The sequence below is a fragment of the Neolamprologus brichardi genome, chromosome 5 (assembly GCF_056152115.1).
Source record: "Neolamprologus brichardi isolate AB-2024 chromosome 5, ASM5615211v1, whole genome shotgun sequence".
Lineage (NCBI taxonomy): Eukaryota > Metazoa > Chordata > Actinopteri > Cichliformes > Cichlidae > Neolamprologus > Neolamprologus brichardi.
The window spans coordinates 26861143-26878365 of record NC_142108.1 but is presented as its reverse complement, the minus strand read 5'-3'; the positions used below and the strand labels follow the sequence as shown (position 1 = coordinate 26878365).

Genomic DNA, 17223 nt, shown 5'->3' with positions numbered 1-17223 from the left:
TTATAACACTTTCCCATCTCCTCTCCATAACTCCTCCTCACCTCTGTGCAACGCATGACCCAGCTAAAATTTATGGCTTCTTCCCGAATCCCTATAAAGAGTATGAGCTGTCACCAGTGGGAACACACAGACAGCCAACATTCATTAACTTTTTCCCAGCATTCCCACTCATCTCATTTACAGTAAAATTCAAATGTCTGTCTCCACATCGATTCCCTTGATTTACAGCCACTGTACTTGACCTCTGTTTAGATATAGTCACTTAACCAGGACAAACAATTCTTAATATAAGCACAGCATGTTTTATCCTAGATACACTTTGCATGGTTGATTGCTAAATCTTATTAAATCCTACACAGATTATTCTCTATACTATCCATATGGTGGGCCTATCTTGCGTTTACTGTACAAGAGATGATTACACTGCAGCAGCATGCTGTTGTGCTGTATTTTGTTTTTACAATGATATGCTGCAATTGCACTACACATGTTTGCATGCATTTTTCTATTTTCTAATTTTTTATTTATACTGTAAAAAATGATCAAAATCACAGTTTTTTCCACTGTTTTCCTAAAACATAAAAAGTTATTGAAGAATTTTATACAATTTAGCATTTTTTTATGCAACAGTAAGAATCTAATATTAATATATTCATACTAAAGCCCAAATGATGTCCACAATCTGTCTGAAAGCTTTATCATGTTTCCCGTAAAGAACATTGTGAGGAAACCTAATATTGCATTTGACAGGGATAGCCAAAAACACCACTTTCCATCTGATAGTCATGTTTCTCTGAAAACATGGCTATATGCTGTAAATAAGTAGGCCTGGGGGTAACATTTCTCAGGCCACAGAGCTGCAATAGCACCATGGGTTATATGATACAGTGCGTCTGATGTCACAGTGGAGTTCAGTCAAGTGAGACCAGTGAGGTCAGAAAAAAATAGTGGTTGTATTGACAAATCAGTATAGTTTAAAAGTGCTACTGTCTTTTCTGGATTTCTTTTCCCATTTTGGGTAGAAATGAGATTGCAGTATAGTGGGAATTTATAAGAATGTGACCATTCAGACGGACTCAGCTTTATATTTGTTTATGAGGCGATGACACAACTATAAGAGCATGGTTGTAAAAATAAAGGAATACAGTATTTGGTAGGTGATTACAGCTACACTAATAAATCAGTTATCTCCAGAATAATACACTGGAGTTAATTAAGTTGGAAGTAATTTACACACTGAGAGATTTGGAAATGCTGTTATGTAATTAGTACACTAGGAACAAAAGGGCAAGTTGATTTTTTTCAGTCAGAAAATGTCCAGCAAAAAACACATTATGGATTCAGCCAGTTGTACTGTACTGTACAAAACTCAGGTCATCTGTATTAAATTCAGACTTCAATGCATAAGATTTGAGGGGATGAGTCCTTTGGCACTAAAAAAGGATGATTTCTAACCTTGACTGATTAAATCTAATTATTATATGTTTTTAGTCTTCTTGTAAATGACCATGTGGGAGCAGGTACTTCATTTAGTTGATGAAGAAATCTGTTCTTCTTATTGATTTGTTACACAGGCAACATAAGCCAACAAAAGCCAGATGCAACAACCAGGTAGAATAACTGTCATCCTCAATTGACTAAGCAATATCTCTGCCTGTATTTTGTTATTTTGCCCAAAATGTAACATTTATCATTTAGTAGATATAGTAGACTTAGAGAACAAAAAGCGAGCTTTACCGTCTGATTGAATGGGATTGAATGAATCCATGTAGATCAAGATTTCCAGGATACAGTGTGATGTGGACTTGGTTCATTAGCCTTTCTGATGTTCATGTTCATGCCACAGTTAATGTGTCTGCTAGACTTGATGCATCAAGGAAATAAATCATTAGCTTCACAAGGCAAATTAGCCATGGATATTTACAAGGATGTGGAGGTTGCAAACAAGAAGAAAGGTCAGAGTAGGCAGGCAGGCAGGCACTGTGAATGTTTAATATTGACCTTTTAGATTGTGCTAGGCTTGCTTCAGATGTCATCAATCTAACTGAACTTAAATATCAGAACTCATTTGTGGGATTCATTGCAAATTTGAGTAAAGTGATCAGTAGAGGGCAGTACTGTGGCTCCTTTTCAATTCCCCGTCATGTTTGATTTCATTTATGTATTAACACTGTATTTAGGAACAATGCAATGGAGCCCAGAGGAACATGTTTATATTTAACCATTTCTGGAAATCAGCTGACATAAAAACTGGGTAAACCAAGAGCAGATTTTACTTTAAACACTATATCGTTTGTGAGCCCAGAGGGGATTGAAAGCTCTTCCCAGTTTAATTCTGCAGTGACAGGAGTCTCAGCACGCAAGCCTTTCTGTGCCCACAACCCACTGCTGTCACAGCTTAAGATACACTGTATAGTCCTGCTTGGAAAGTTTCCTTGTGCCCGCTCGTCAGCGCACGAGAGCAGCCGCTCACATGAGTCGGCAAGGCTCTCTGCATGTGATGATTGCTCTGAGATGCAGCTTTTGAGGGATCATAAATTATGAACAGCTGTGTGCCCATTCTCATAATTTTTACACGATGATAATCATTTTTGCACTACCAAAAGTGGGGCAACCGTAGCTTTCATTCTCTTGGCCTTCATGGCCACACATTTCATTTGAGTGAAAAAATACACAAATCTTTTTTTTTTTTTTTTTAGATAAAGAGAACATCTTAGAAGCTTGTCCATCATCATCCACTTGTATTGCATCTCTTCTGCATTAATATTGTATCAGACCCTACATTCCCCCCATTTTTGAATATCGTAATATGGAGCTGAACATAAACATTCTGATCCGTAAACTCTGTATTCTTTATCATTTCCCTGTTACGTCCGCTTTAAAAATGGAAAATCTTTATGCTTCCAAACTATTCCTCTGTGGAGAAGGGGAATGGAGCAGTTCTAATTCACTGTTGCCTTAACTGAGTGCATTTAGTGAGATGAAGGACTTCTACCATGGCTACATCTGCAAGGCATATCAGATCAAATCACACTACCATAGCTTATAAGCTATGTAAGAACTGAACCATACATTCCTGTCACATGTTTCAAATGCGGCATGAAATAACAAGTTTGCAAAGTCTCCCGAGGCATCATCAAACTTCCAACCGTGTTAATAAAAGTGGAGGATCTATTTTTGGACCTCCCTTACATCAGGCCCGCTTCATTTTGACCTTTTATTCTTGCGATCAGTGAGTAATCTCCCAACTGCACCCTGATAGAGGCCTGTGAATACTGCTGCATTGTGCTCTGAAACCAATCCAGAGAGAGCAGATTGAGTAAAGACTACAGAACATTTTAACATTCTTGGCCAGAGAGAATCAATCTGCAGCAGTCCTCAGGGAAAAACGCTTAGCTCTTCATTTTCATGGTTCTCCTTGTATTTACATTCCTACCTATAAACCAGTATAAGACGATGAAGCAAGTGGGGCTGTGATTTGAATAAGGGAAGAATTTTCTTTTTGAAGCTTTCAGGATGTGAGAAAAAAAATCTATTGTTCATTGTTTCCACACCCTAAATTAACAAATAGTCTCAAATTGTTTGTGGAACACTTCCTCTTGGACTGTTTGGTGTCCCTGGATGAAGCACAGCAGCACAGAGATCCTGGAGACGCAGCAGCAATTCTGAAGGCTTTGTTCCTGCTGAGTCGCACCAGATCAGATTGATTACTCTTGGCACGCACAATTTATTTGACTTCATTGTCCTCCCACTCTGCTGTTACTGCTTGTGTCAGAGATGTGCATATTCTGCGTGTTTGCGCATGCGGTGTGTGTTAAGAGCAAGTGTGTATTTTTTCAGTCACAGTTTTACCCTTGCAGTAAGGCTGTGGAGCAAGTCATGATACTTTTGAGTGGATTGTTTATTTCTGTGCAAATATGTACACGGTATTATAAATGATTTTTCTTGCATACTATTGTTCTGTATATCCATTTCCATTCTGCGTACTGTCTATGTGCTTGTGTGTATGTGATTGTTTGCATGCACGTATGTCTGATGACTACGCCTTTGGGTGTGCCTGTGTGTGAATGTGTTTATTTGTGTGTCTCCCCTGTGTTTGTGCACATGCAGGGAAGTAACGTGATGGAGGACCAGGATCTCAGAGACATCGGGATCACTGATCCGGGACATCGAAAGAAAATCCTCCACGCGGCACGCAACTTTCCCAAGGTGCTTAATATCGTAGGTTATCTTCAGCACTAAGCAGACCAGCAACTGACAAGATCTCAAATAACAAAAAAAACCCAATAAGGACAAGTACTTCACTTACAATACTAAATAAGCTAAAAATAGATAAATGGCACCCTGATATGTGTTATAGTGTTGAAGGAGTATTCATGCTGTCCATAGAGTGGGTTAAGCCTGAAGCAACAAAGCTGTCTAAGCAAACAAAATGACAGAGTGGGTTCATTTAAAACCTATTATCTTTCATTCAGGAATACACGCATTTCACTCTATGATAGCTGGGATAGGCTCCAGTTCAGTGACCCTCAACTGGACAACTGATTAAGAGGATAGTTGAATGGATGGATGGATGGATGAGTGGCTTTATTTGTGTTTGTTATACTTTGATATCTGTTTGATATCACTGCAAATGAAAAAACGAGTCATAAAAAACTAGTTATTACTTTTTTTTAGACAACTATCCATTTTTAAAAGACAATTTTTCTCCTCATTTACAATAAAAAAAATTAAATATAAGGTATGCTTGAGTGAATTATGTTTTATACTACGCTAGTATCATTTTAACATTAATCCACAAATTAACCGGTGACTCTGTTAAAAACATTGAAATGATAGCATTATGCAGTTGGTCCAGCACCTTCGTGATGCGAGTCCTCTTTTAGTTCACAGATGTTTTCTGTGAGATTGAACTCTGGTTAATATGGAAGTCATTACAGTTTAATGAACTCATTTGGCCTCTTTCACTAAGATGTTTGTAGAAATGTTGTTAAACTGATTAAAAACCAACTGTGCATGCAAAATTACTGTTAAATTCATGTAACAGTTGCACTGGCCAATTTTGTTCTTACCGTCGTGAGTACAATAGTGAATCATTCTGATCTTGCCTTCTACATTCTGCATACGGCTACACCTCCATTTCTCCAAGGTCCATTTCTTGCATATTTACTTTGAGGTGGACTATGAAGGAGGCTGATGAAGTTATTTTAAGAATGGAACAATATTATCCAAACTGTTCAGTGCAAAGAACACTGCTGGCTTTCAAATAAGCTTTATTAAAAGCAACTCTTTTCCATGTTCTTGGTTTGAACTTGGTTTGAGCAGATCTTGACTATGTCTACGTGCCACTGATTTACTGTACAAATCTCTGTCTGTGTGTTTGTTTTTTGGCTGCTAACTCCTCCTACACAGTCAGGAGTTGAGCAACCAAACTTGGCACACAGGTACATCATAGGCTCCTGAAGGTTATTATGTATATCAGGTTTCTGATGTCATCAGATTCCCTAGCAATTACTAAGCAACAGGCTGAAATGACTTGTTTTTAGTGTTTAACAATTATAACACCATCTAAAAGTATTGTATCTTTTTCGTCATCATAGTAGCATCTCATTTATATCCACAAAAACTGAAATATACATGATCTATTGTATGTTGCCTAGCAACCACATAGCAATTGGCTAAACTTACCTATTTACGTGCCTACAGCAAAGCATCATATCATTTTCATTTCATGGCCACCAGCATGAACAGGTCAAACAATGCTATAGCATGGGCATGTACTAGTTCCTTTAGACCACCACTTGAACAAGTGTACCTAAAGAAGTGGAAGCAGCTGATATACTGTCACCTAAGATCATAAGCTTTGCAGTGTTGTACAAATTACATTTTTGTTCTGGAGATGAGAAACATTTAGATGGAATATGTAGGGATCAGCAAAGTCAGGAGTAACCTTCCCCGGGGACTATAAATGATGATTTCACAGCACTCCATCCGGCAATCGTTGATGTTTCAGTCAAGAGCTGAACTGACATTGCTGTTTTTTAAGCTACTTGCCTAGCATGGCCGCTGCAGCAGTCAGCTTTAGTTGGGTAGAAAACCCAAATTGTCCTTCCATAAAGTCACAGTTCTTGCTTACTTAGATGCATCTGTCTCCGTAGGTAAAAGCACTGGGGTGTGATGGCAGCACATCTCTTGCCACTTGGTTGGATGGCCTTGGTCTGCATGAATATCTGCCCAACTTTCTTGCCAGCGGCTACCGCACACTGGAGTGTGTTAAGAACCTGTGGGAACTGGAGATCATCAATGTAAGAGGCCACTGATTACTCAGATTATAAATGCATGCACTACGAGTAATTAAATGCATAAAGTAGCAAAAAAAATATTTTTACTTCTTTTTTTCTACTGACATTTTGCAATGTTTTATGACGTTTTTCCTTTTCTGAGTCCGAAAACATTATTTTTTTTGATAAAATAAATGCTACCTAAAAATATAATTAAGTAAGTATTAAGTATTTAACTGTGTCTACAATAGTCAGTGCTCACCCATTAATATTGTATGCTCTACTCTCCTTAGTACTTCTATATTTGTACCACTATGTTTACAGTTCAGTTGCTTCGGTCGTGTTTTATTTACCTTCATGTTTGAATAACAAAGCTGTCATGGCTGAGGTGGGTAGGTGAGCTAGTGACTAACACTGTGGCACCGCAAGGAGTGAGCATGCTCTGCTCATTGTTAAGGAAGAAAATCTTTAAAGTTAATATTTTTAAGCTGTCTTGCTGATGTTTATCAAAAGCATACACTCATAAAGGTTATTGTATTATATAAAGCTTTTCTTTAACCAGGAAGTTAAATTCTTCAGATTATGATTATATCTTTCATAAGAGTGTCGTGGGCTGACATAAGCAGGATTAACCTAGCATGTTTTCTAATGTCAGGTAAAACCATAGATGCAAGAAAAAAACACTCTAACATGCACTCTAAAAAAAGGGACACAGAAGCTATATTGTATAGCTACAAAACTAATTTCAAAAAGGTAGAGGAAATGTAGATTGTTTTCATTTCTTGTCATTCTGACAATTGTTTTTAACACAGCTAGCATGAAGTTTTTTTGAGACTGAGAGGTCTGTGTGAGTGTTTCTGGATTGTTGGATTGTTGTGTCAATGTACATGCAAGAAATGAGACATTCGGTACATTAGAAAGAGCAGTCTAAAGAAACTGAAAAAGGTAAGTTTATATGATAATATATTATATTGCAATCATATTCTCAAATTATACATGCCCGTCATAACTAAGACTAAATGAATGAAAACTAAAATAAATTGAGACATTTTTATTAATTTATTTGTGATTATGTGAATAATAAATAATCACATAATCACTCACCATACCTTTTATACAAGACAAGAGTAACGAATATTGATTATATTTAAATGTGAAATTCAAAAATGGATACAGAATAGAATTTAATAATCCTTTAATTGTCCCACAGGGGGAAATTTGGTTGGAATAGCAGCAAAAAACCAAAACAAAACACATATACAAACAGAACGGGACACAGGACATAGAACAGAAACACACAACATTTTTATATATTTACATCATGGACAATAGTTACCAAAGCAGTAGTGTACAGTTGTTAAAATTAAAGTACAGATATATAGCATGTACTCAGAAAATAATTCAGAAAACATTTGATTTAAGTTTGCCTTAGTTGATAATTTGTTGCTTTTGTATTAAGCTCTATGAACCTTTGGGGGTTTACAGTCCAGCACTGATTAACTCTGTGGATGGATGTAGTCATCAGCTTTTGAATCTGTGATGCTGTGGGCCAGTTCTCATAGCCTTAATAACAAGGCCATCTTAATATGTGGCTCCCAATGAAGTTAAGCAGCACTTTAAAATGCTGAGCTGAAATATCAGAAATGCTTTGTGATGGAAGCATTTGCATAAAACTATAGCAGAGACAAAATCACCACACAGTAATTAGTGGATAATTAACAGATGTGTGTAAATTAAGAGACAAAGTTCTGACTGATGACATGGAGAAATGTAATTTGGTTTTATCCGTATGGAAATAGTGTAACATTTTATGATAATTAGTGATTAGAGAGGCGGTCTTATTAATTTTGCCTAGAAACATGGGTGCAACATGTGTAGGAGGATTGATTTCTCAGATTGTGTGTACATGGAGAACAGTGTTTGAAACATTATTACTAGAATATGGAAGTAGAAAAACACATGATCATTAATTAGAGATTTTTCAAGACGGCGCTCTTTTTAAAAAAATAATTAATTATGAAATATTGATAATATTGGCTACTATGTAAATTATCCAAATGGAATAATCTGCCTGTGATGACGATTTGCAAATAGCCATCGCCTTGTCTGCTGGAGTCACAAATCAAAGCTTAAGCAGTATTGAGCTGCAACAACTTTATAGGCATCCTTTTGATGTTTTTCCATTTGCCACTTGATACCTGGTTTATTCACATTGTACAAATTTCACTTTTTATAACTGATGTTGGAGATCTTGCAAAGTGGAAGTTTATTGTTGATCAATTGCTTTAATATGAAAGCTGTGCAATGTCTGCAGCATTATATCCTTTTTGCACTTTATAAGAAGGAGAAGCTTGTGTAAATTCAGTGTTATGATATCATCTTGCTCATGTGAAGAGCAAGAAACTCATAAAAAGGTAATTTACCATGAGAGAGTGGTGATCTCTTGCCTATATCATAGTGGATATATATATAGTAAATGTCCAAACTAGAACATGTCTGAAGTGGGCTGTTTCCTTATGTATGCTGCATGTGAGAGATGACAATTGGAAAATATCCCAACTTGATTTTCCTAAAACTGTCCAAACTTCATATGTGAAAATAGGATAATCCAAACGTGTCATAGGGTTATGTTGCTGACATCGGTGCAGCAGAGACACAAGGGTTGTGAGAGTCAATACAAGCAAGTTTGTCGGACAGAATGTGATGAGACAGGAATGTGCGTTATATAAAGCAATACATAAATTCCATCTATATACCAATACAATTTTTTTGTTTGCAGAGTGAGTGTTGTGCAGCTGTCTGAATGCAGCCATCTCATTTAACCAAATGGTTGTCAGTCAATCAACAGTAATGTGCATTTCCTTTGTTCACTGCAATAATGTGATCAATATTTCCTACTGTGAGAGAGGGTCTGACTGGATCACTGATGTATATGGAATCAAAATCTGTCTGTCAGTTTTTAATGTGGTGATAATGTTTCCGTGTTTTCTAATTTATAACAGATTGTGTTGAAAATATTATTTTTCTTGTTGTGACTCATAAAGAAATACCAGCAATGAGATGATCCAATATGGCTCATATGCCAAAACAGCACCGTAACAAAGCTGATATTGAGTCATCGTTTTTCTTTTTGTTTTGTTTTTTTGCACTTCTCACTCCGTTTGTTTGTGTGCGTAGTTATGAAAAACACTGTGGCGGTAAATTAGCAGAAACCAGCAACAGCTGCAGTCACAGCAGCAGCAACAGTCGAGCAGCAGCCAAGCATACTGTCCATGCAGTGTGTGAGGGATGGTGTCCAGCAGACTGCGATGCAGAAGGATGGGGGTGTGAGTGCAGGGCACATTACTTTCAGTGTGCAGAGTAGCAGAACTGCCTCTGAGCATCTGAACTCACTTTGCCCATCACATCTCCAGCATCCTCCTCAGCGTCTCACAGCAAACAGCATCGAGCATTGAGATGATCTGTGAGCTGGTTCCCTGTATAATCCCAAGGTGTTCTTTATTACTATTTAAATTTCGTCTCATTTCGCAGGCCTCGTGCACACTGGCCTCACTGGGATTCTGCACATGGTTTTGATGAAAACAGCACCAGGAATCCAGCACACAAACCAGTTGCCTCTTCTGCCTCTGACTCCCACTGAATAAATAATTGAAGCTTTAGACAAAGAATCATATGAGCCTGTTATGGAATATTTTGTACCCGTGACATAATTGCAAATGTAACATTAATCACTCAACATCCACCTTTACTGGATGAGCATGAATGTTAATAGCCGATTATGCAAATTGTCAGTTTTGGGGTGATGGTTTTTGACTATATAAAATTAGCTTATTGTTCCTTTTGTGATGATTTGAGTCTCACTAGCTTCAGCGGCCTTTGTAAAAACAAATGTTTAGTGAGACAGATGCTGTGGATAGACGAACAGTGTTTTTATACTGTGAATGGCAAACACAGTGTGTATTTACATAGTGACACTGTTATGCTTTATCCTTTTCATATGTCACATGTTATCCTACATAAATCAGTAAAGTCTTGTGTGTTTTTTAAGCACTATGTCCAAAAATGGGTCGTAAATTATAGAGCGTCCCGAGAAGGAGACAGTGCGGTACTTCAAGCTTACGGCAAAACAGATTGAGGTTGAATTATTGACGAGAGTCATTTCTGTTTGCCTGTGGATGCCTGCCAGTGAGGGGTGCTTGCCACTCTGTGTCAGTTTATTTTGAATATAAAGTATCTATATTAGTTTAGTCTAGATAAACTCCTGTATGTAAGATATGGATCTAAGAGTACAGTGGAAAGTCTCATGCTATGCCCTGATGTTGTCCTCTCTAGGTTATTAAGGTTGGTCCTCTGGGTCACAGGAAGAGGATCATTGCCTCTCTAGCAGAGAGACCCTATGAAGAGGCTCCATCTAAGTCCCGTCGTCTGTCCCCAATTATGGTAATGCATTTCAGATTTTCTCACATTTTCTCTAGAATTCACAAAAATACGGTCAGCTCCAAAAGATGGAAGATGTTTTTATTTAAAGCACCAGCCATACTGCAGCAGTGTTAGTGCTGCTGTTTAACCACTGTCGACACTTATTCGATTAATAGATCAGATATGCTTAATGTGCTTAGTAAGAAGGATAGCTCTGCTCATACCCTCGATATAACACACATATCGTGTCACTCTTGTCTCTTATGAGATTTTTTTCCCCCTCAGCATGTTTACCCTCGTTCCTGTGTGCTGTTATATTTTAGTTTATTTTTTTCTTACTGTACAACAATCCAGACAGAGCTGAAGTGTAAAGCAGCATGGCACGGTTCAGCTGTTTTTCTATACCAACATCATTTTGTGAGAAAATGGATCCTTTTTCTTTCTGCAGCAGAAATCTAATTTTGGAATGAGATTCTTCAATATCATTATGTTCACAACAGTTAAATACTGAGGGCTGATTTCCCAGGCAGATTAAACTGGGCTAAAAAGAATTGAGAATCTCCACGGAAGAGGCTCTTTTTGTCGAGGATTAGGCTTGGATGTAGATCAGGAAAACCAGCCTGTGCAGACAGTGCTTTCAAATCATTAATCTGTGTGTGTGTGTGTGTGTGTGTGTGTGTGTGTGTGTGTGTGTGTGTGTGTGTGTGTCTGTGTGTGTGTGTGTGTGTGTGTGTGTGTGTGTGTGCGTGTGTGTGTGTCGATGCGTATGGCAGTTCCATGACCTCCTATCCCAGACCACATCTCCCCTGAGTCAGCTGGACCCCTACACCAGTCGCTCCATGGACATGCTCCTTCCCCTGACCGAGTCAGATCGGAGGCGAAGAGGAGTCGACCAAGACTGTAGTGTATCTCTGCGTTCTTATAGCGAGAGGCCACGTTCTGTAGTGAGTGCCACCTTCTTTTACCTAAATGCTTTTCTCCAACAATGTCTGTAGCTTTCAGCAGATGCATGAGCACAATCAGGCGCAAAGAAACGACAAAGATGAAAAGAAAACAGCCTGTTCTCTGTTTCCGCACACAGAAAACCATTGACAATAAGTCAATCAGATTAATTGCAAGCCTTTTCTACAAACCCTTGTTTGACCTTCAATCTAACATACATAATATTTACAGTATATTTAGTCTTTCTAGCCATAGGTTTGACATCATTTGTCTTATCCAGTGTCTAACATTTGGGTTTTTCTTGGTACTGAGGCTCATATTTTTTCCTGCTTGTTATCAAGTAGAAATAACTTTGGGGGTATTGGTATTTCGTTTTAAATAATCACATCAGTCTGACCTCTTCTTTCTTTTTTAAATAAATAAATAAGTAAATAAAAGAAACAAATAAATGAATGCTGCCGAAAGTTAAATGTGTTGTGCTGGTCCGGATGTAAAACGAAGTTTTGCATTGAAGGGTGGATGTGCAGAGTGATTGATTAAAGCAAAATGTAACTAGAACCAGTGAAAAAAGCAGAGGTGCATTCAAGGTTGTTGAGTTTTTACATTGTATTTTTGCTGCGTAGCCAGGTCTAAGCAGAGATGTACGTAGAAAATACAGTCGATGGAAAGTTTTGGAAACCCACATTTTGGAGCTGACATTTTGAATCAATATAGTTGGAAAACTCAAGGTCATATTTAATCATCTGTCTGATATTTTCTCCCTGTCCAAATAAACATTTGAAGCACTGCTGATTCTTAATGAACAAAAACTTGAGTTTATTTCTTATATATAAATATGTGTAATTTTACCTAATTAAGCTAATCTTAACTTCCATTAAGTGCTGATGAATAGAATATAGAAAATATGTGTAAAATATAAAAAAAATAAATTGATGTTCATTGTGATGAAGTAGTCCAAGGAAGAAAAAACAAAAAAGACATGAAGTGCCATTGAGCATTTTTTTTTTTTTTTTATCTTTGTAGACTATTGTTTCTTCTTTAAGAGAAGAAACCAAGAATAACACAATGATCAAATCTTAGCATTTGTTAAAGGTCAAACTACAACACAAACAGTCAAGCTGGCATAGCTGCTTTCTGACTCACTGAGGCCAATCTGGAAGCACACAGGAGCATCCACAAATAAGGAAAGGGAATATGGTACCACTGCTGTATAAAAATCAATACTTACAATTTCCATAAACTCTTAGTGTGTAATCATCATCATAAGTATATTTTACTCTGACAGTGATTCATGAAAGCACTGAGCACAGCCTACACTGACCTTAAGGCCCAGCATGCATAATATTTATTAGTTTCCTAGCATAAAAGACTTGCATTAAACTGCTGACCAGACATCTGCCCTCACACTAATGTTCAGTGGTCAGAAACCCTTTACCTTGCCAACTTGATGGATGCACAAATTAGTATTTGAAATGAGTGTGGTTACAAAGATCCTGCAAAACAGTGAAAAAATAGCATTTTATCCCCTTTAATATCTACAAAAATTGAACACAAAGCAGAGAATATTTTGTTCTTGGATCAGTCTGTTCTCTTTATTGCATTTAGCAGCCTGTTCATTTGCATCTGTGCAGGACAGACACAGCGACCGGCATAAAGAGTCTCGTCTAAACCTCCGGCCGCCGAGCCACTCTGCTACCTATGCCACGGTCTCCGCCTGGCATCACCAGCCTGAGAAACTCATTCTGGACTCCTGCGGGTACGAGGCAACAGTAAGTCACTTTTACTGTCTTCAGCATAGATGCCAGAATATGCTGTAAATATGTTATAGATGGACTATTAAACACTATTAAACAAGAAATAGTGTAGGACATTTTTATTCAAATACATCCTGTGCTTGCGATGGCCCGTCTGTGTCTGTAGTTGACTTCGTTTGCCAGCACCAACTTTTAAATCATTTTTTAAATTGTGTTTTGACTCTTTCCTCTAGTATCTAGGATCATTGATAATCAGGGATCTACGAGGGATTGAGTCCACACAAGATGCCTGTGCTAAAATTAGGGTAAGTATTTATCAATGTCCTTCTAAGAGCAAATGTAAAAGCCATGGTGGTAACACCCAACGCTGACGCGTGGTTGGGGAGAGAGCTATAACTTTATGTATAGAATAACCAGTTAAACATACTTTTTTTTTTTTTTAATTTGAAAAAAAATTGGTGGTATTTTCCCAAAATAAGTTTTAAAAAGCCTTTTGTTTTCTTACAGGTTCTTGCCGGTTGTTTTGGTTTTTTTACTACTTTAATTTACATTGTGGGCAAACACTACGCTAGTTCATGCCATCAATCCAATAATAAATACATTTTTAAGTCCACTAAAATACAATAAAATAAGAACTAGATGTATCTGCCAGTAAACAGCTGAAACTAAATCTTTAGCTTGGTTGCTTGTTTTCATGTGAGCAGCAATACTGTTGGTTCATGATCTGTGTTCAGGTCATTATAAAGGAGATGATCAGCCATATTGGCCCAAAAGAGCCGAGGTTCGGGGGTTGGGAGGCAGTCGTCTGCTGCGACTGGTGAAAACATGAGGGAAAAGAAGACAGAAAAAAGAAGTATAAAACAGGACAAAGCCTAAATTGTAGGAGAATGGACAAAGATTTACGGCTTTATTATCTGGTTTTAGTACTACAAAACCTTAATTTTTCCATCTTTTTCAAGAATAACTGAAAAGTGTTTTTATCCGTCATAACAATTAATAAACTCCCCAAAATAGGCAGTGATTTTTTTCTTTCTTCTCACTTATTCTTTTTGTATCTATTCCAGAAATCCAAGGACTCCAAAAAGGGTCCAGTTGTCATACTGTCCATTACCTATAGAGGTGTTAAGTTCATCGATGCAGCCACAAAGGTAATGGGAATTATTGATTATTGACCTGTCCAATGCAAACACTGCTGTCGACTTTCTCACTGTCCATTAGTGGTTGATTCTCATTTAGCGCTCACTTCATTCCTGTCTTCATTAGACTATAGTAGCAGAACATGAGATCAGGAACATCTCATGTGCCGCGCAAGACCCAGATGACCTCTGCACATTTGCATACATTACCAAGGATCTGAAGAGCGGCCACCACTTCTGTCATGTCTTCAGCACTGTGGAAGTGGTGAGTAACATCAGCCCTGTGATTGATTTAATAGAATTAGAACTATAAGCATAATACACTGTAATTATGCTAATATATTAAAATAATCCACTATAGACAGCTGCATATTTTCATATCATTGTAGAACATTTTGCACATTTTTTGGTAAATAAAGAAAGAAAACCAAAATGTCCCCTTGTAGGACGTCACATATCCTGCAGTTAAACCTGCCTTGAGCATCCTATGGATTATTTTCTTGATTGGCTCATCAAATAGCTTGATTAAAGACCCACTCCTGCTATGCATGGCATTTCCATGCACAAGCACAAATTATGTTGTCATTTGAGTCAAAAGGTCTGTTAAAAGGTCAGCAGTGAGGTTTCATTTTTGGCAGCTCGACCACTGTGGGGGCACTTTAACTGCAGGGAAACATTTTTTGTTTGTGGGTTTGTTTGTTTTTTTAATGAACTGCATTGAAAAAGATCTTTACAGGACCAAAAAAACCCACTGCTGAGCCTCTATTATTTATACTTCACACAGCTCCTCCATGCACAGAATGTCAGTTTAAAAACTGCTTTAGCTTTTCTCTGTAAATGCATCATATTTAAACAAGAGCCTGTGGATAATTATACAAAGTAATTATCCTAAAAATGTGAAGAGCAGCGCTTTTGTGTGCTGTGAATTTGCTGAAAACAAGTGTTTGCAAACCAAATTGAATAGTGGTTAACTCAAAACAAATACTGTAACACGGTCAGAAGACTTTTTTTAGTCCAAGCTTTGCAGCGTAACTAATACAAGGTGCTTAGTTGTGTTTTTTTATGGAAATTAAACGTTTACTGAGCACACAAGCAAGTGTGCATAAAGATGTTGTCTTTGTTGTGTGCGGTCATTTAAAGTCAGCTGTTAAAAAGTTGTTGTCACATATTTCAGTACAATGAATCTTTATTTTCCACTCACACAGACACAGACCTACGAGATCATCCTAACGCTGGGACAGGCATTTGAGGTGGCTTATCAGATGGCGATTCAGTCCAGGGCGAGACACTACATGCCTCCTTCATCTCTGGGCTCTGAGGTCATAGACACCAAAACCAGCCGTCCTGTATCTCAGTCCTGGAGCAGCATGCGAAGATCAGCAGTGAGTACCAGCCTATAAAACCTGAAGAAAATCGTGGCGAATGTGTGCATCTCTGAGTGCATTTGAGTGGTGAGGTTACTCTACACGTTAAAAGGAAAGCAGGTGTGAAGGAACATATTGTGCAGTCATACTTCAAAATAAGTAGACAGACCCTGTGACCCACTTTTTCTCCACTGCTGAACCCCTAATGGGCCACCTACAAAGGAGGATTTGCTGTGCGTGTGGTAGAAAGTGATGAGTCATTACTTTGCTCTGTGAGTCACTCCAATCAGAGGAGACTTTCTTTTTGTGCATATGTGAAGCGTGATGAATGATTCCTTTTATTTGTTGCTAACAGGGGGGTGGGAGGAGGTGTGTGATTTCCTCTGGGATTTTTCTAAGCCTGTGCACAGCCTCGTTGGTCAGAACCACCCGCTGCTTCCTCACTTCTGATTGAGTGTGCTGCATAAATGTTCAGGTATACCCTGAGCATTGATGTATTGACCTCTCAGGCTGCATATAATAAGCACTCAGTGATCACTGTCACCTGAGAGCGCTGCACAGCCGCCGCTAGGAGCACGCACACGCACACACTGCTGGACCACTTGCTTATTCAGAGACACAAATCACATTGTTTTACTACCTGCCTGCAAGGATAATATATGGAGTGATCACAGAGCTGCATAATGAGCCTGCTGGTTGTTTAAGTTTTAGATGAGAAGAGTGGGGTGGGGGTGGGGGGGCTGATTTCTGTCAGCTGCGATTTGTTTTAATACACTTCGCTGCTACCAAGTGAAGTGAAACAAAAACTGTGACAATCATGAAGGTTTCTCATGTATTTTACCTAAGAAGAGATTGACTGTTTGCTAAGCCCTGTCCTCTGTAGTTTGCATAAAGACAATATTTCCTAAAACAAAAAAATATTTATCAACTGTTACTGTCAGGTTTTTTTCCCTCTTGTTTTAAAACAAAAATATTGTAAAGGAATCTTAAGTATGCATCTCAAAATGAAAAAAAAAATCCAGTGTATGCCCATTGGGCATATTCGGTAATGGCTGTTTCCCTTAAAGAAATCCAGTTGCGATTGGTCGGTGTATTTCTTACGCCAGGAAAAGCCCCACCCTACTATTATCATTAAAATACATAGTTATCAGAAATAATGCAGTGACTAAAACATATGTCATTAGATGGCATGTATACATTACTGTTATTGGGTTAAATAGTACTCAATGACATGACATATTAGCTAGCCCTATTGGTTTATCTGTGCTGTGGATAAAATATTTCTAAAAATGCTTTACAAAGCTTCCACTGTTAATGAGCGTGATGA

At 37.9% G+C, this 17223-nt stretch overlaps 1 protein-coding gene across 3 annotated transcripts in view; it reads left to right on the top strand.

Annotated features, from left to right (window-relative positions):
* The window catches only part of anks1ab (ankyrin repeat and sterile alpha motif domain containing 1Ab), a 54453-nt gene that overhangs the window by 27528 nt on the left and 9702 nt on the right, over window positions 1–17223 (top strand). For 2 of the 3 annotated variants that reach the window (XM_087840953.1, XM_006782866.3), the window contains exons 4-12: window positions 4111–4209; window positions 6159–6305; window positions 10614–10721; window positions 11474–11644; window positions 13274–13411; window positions 13630–13701; window positions 14461–14544; window positions 14660–14797; window positions 15738–15914. In XM_087840953.1, coding sequence (XP_087697079.1) covers window positions 4111–4209; window positions 6159–6305; window positions 10614–10721; window positions 11474–11644; window positions 13274–13411; window positions 13630–13701; window positions 14461–14544; window positions 14660–14797; window positions 15738–15914 — 1134 coding nt within the window. Of the gene's footprint in view, window positions 1–4110; window positions 4222–6158; window positions 6306–10613; window positions 10722–11473; window positions 11645–13273; window positions 13412–13629; window positions 13702–14460; window positions 14545–14659; window positions 14798–15737; window positions 15915–17223 lie in introns of all 3 variants that reach the window. The other variant, XM_006782867.3, reaches the window with a different exon arrangement.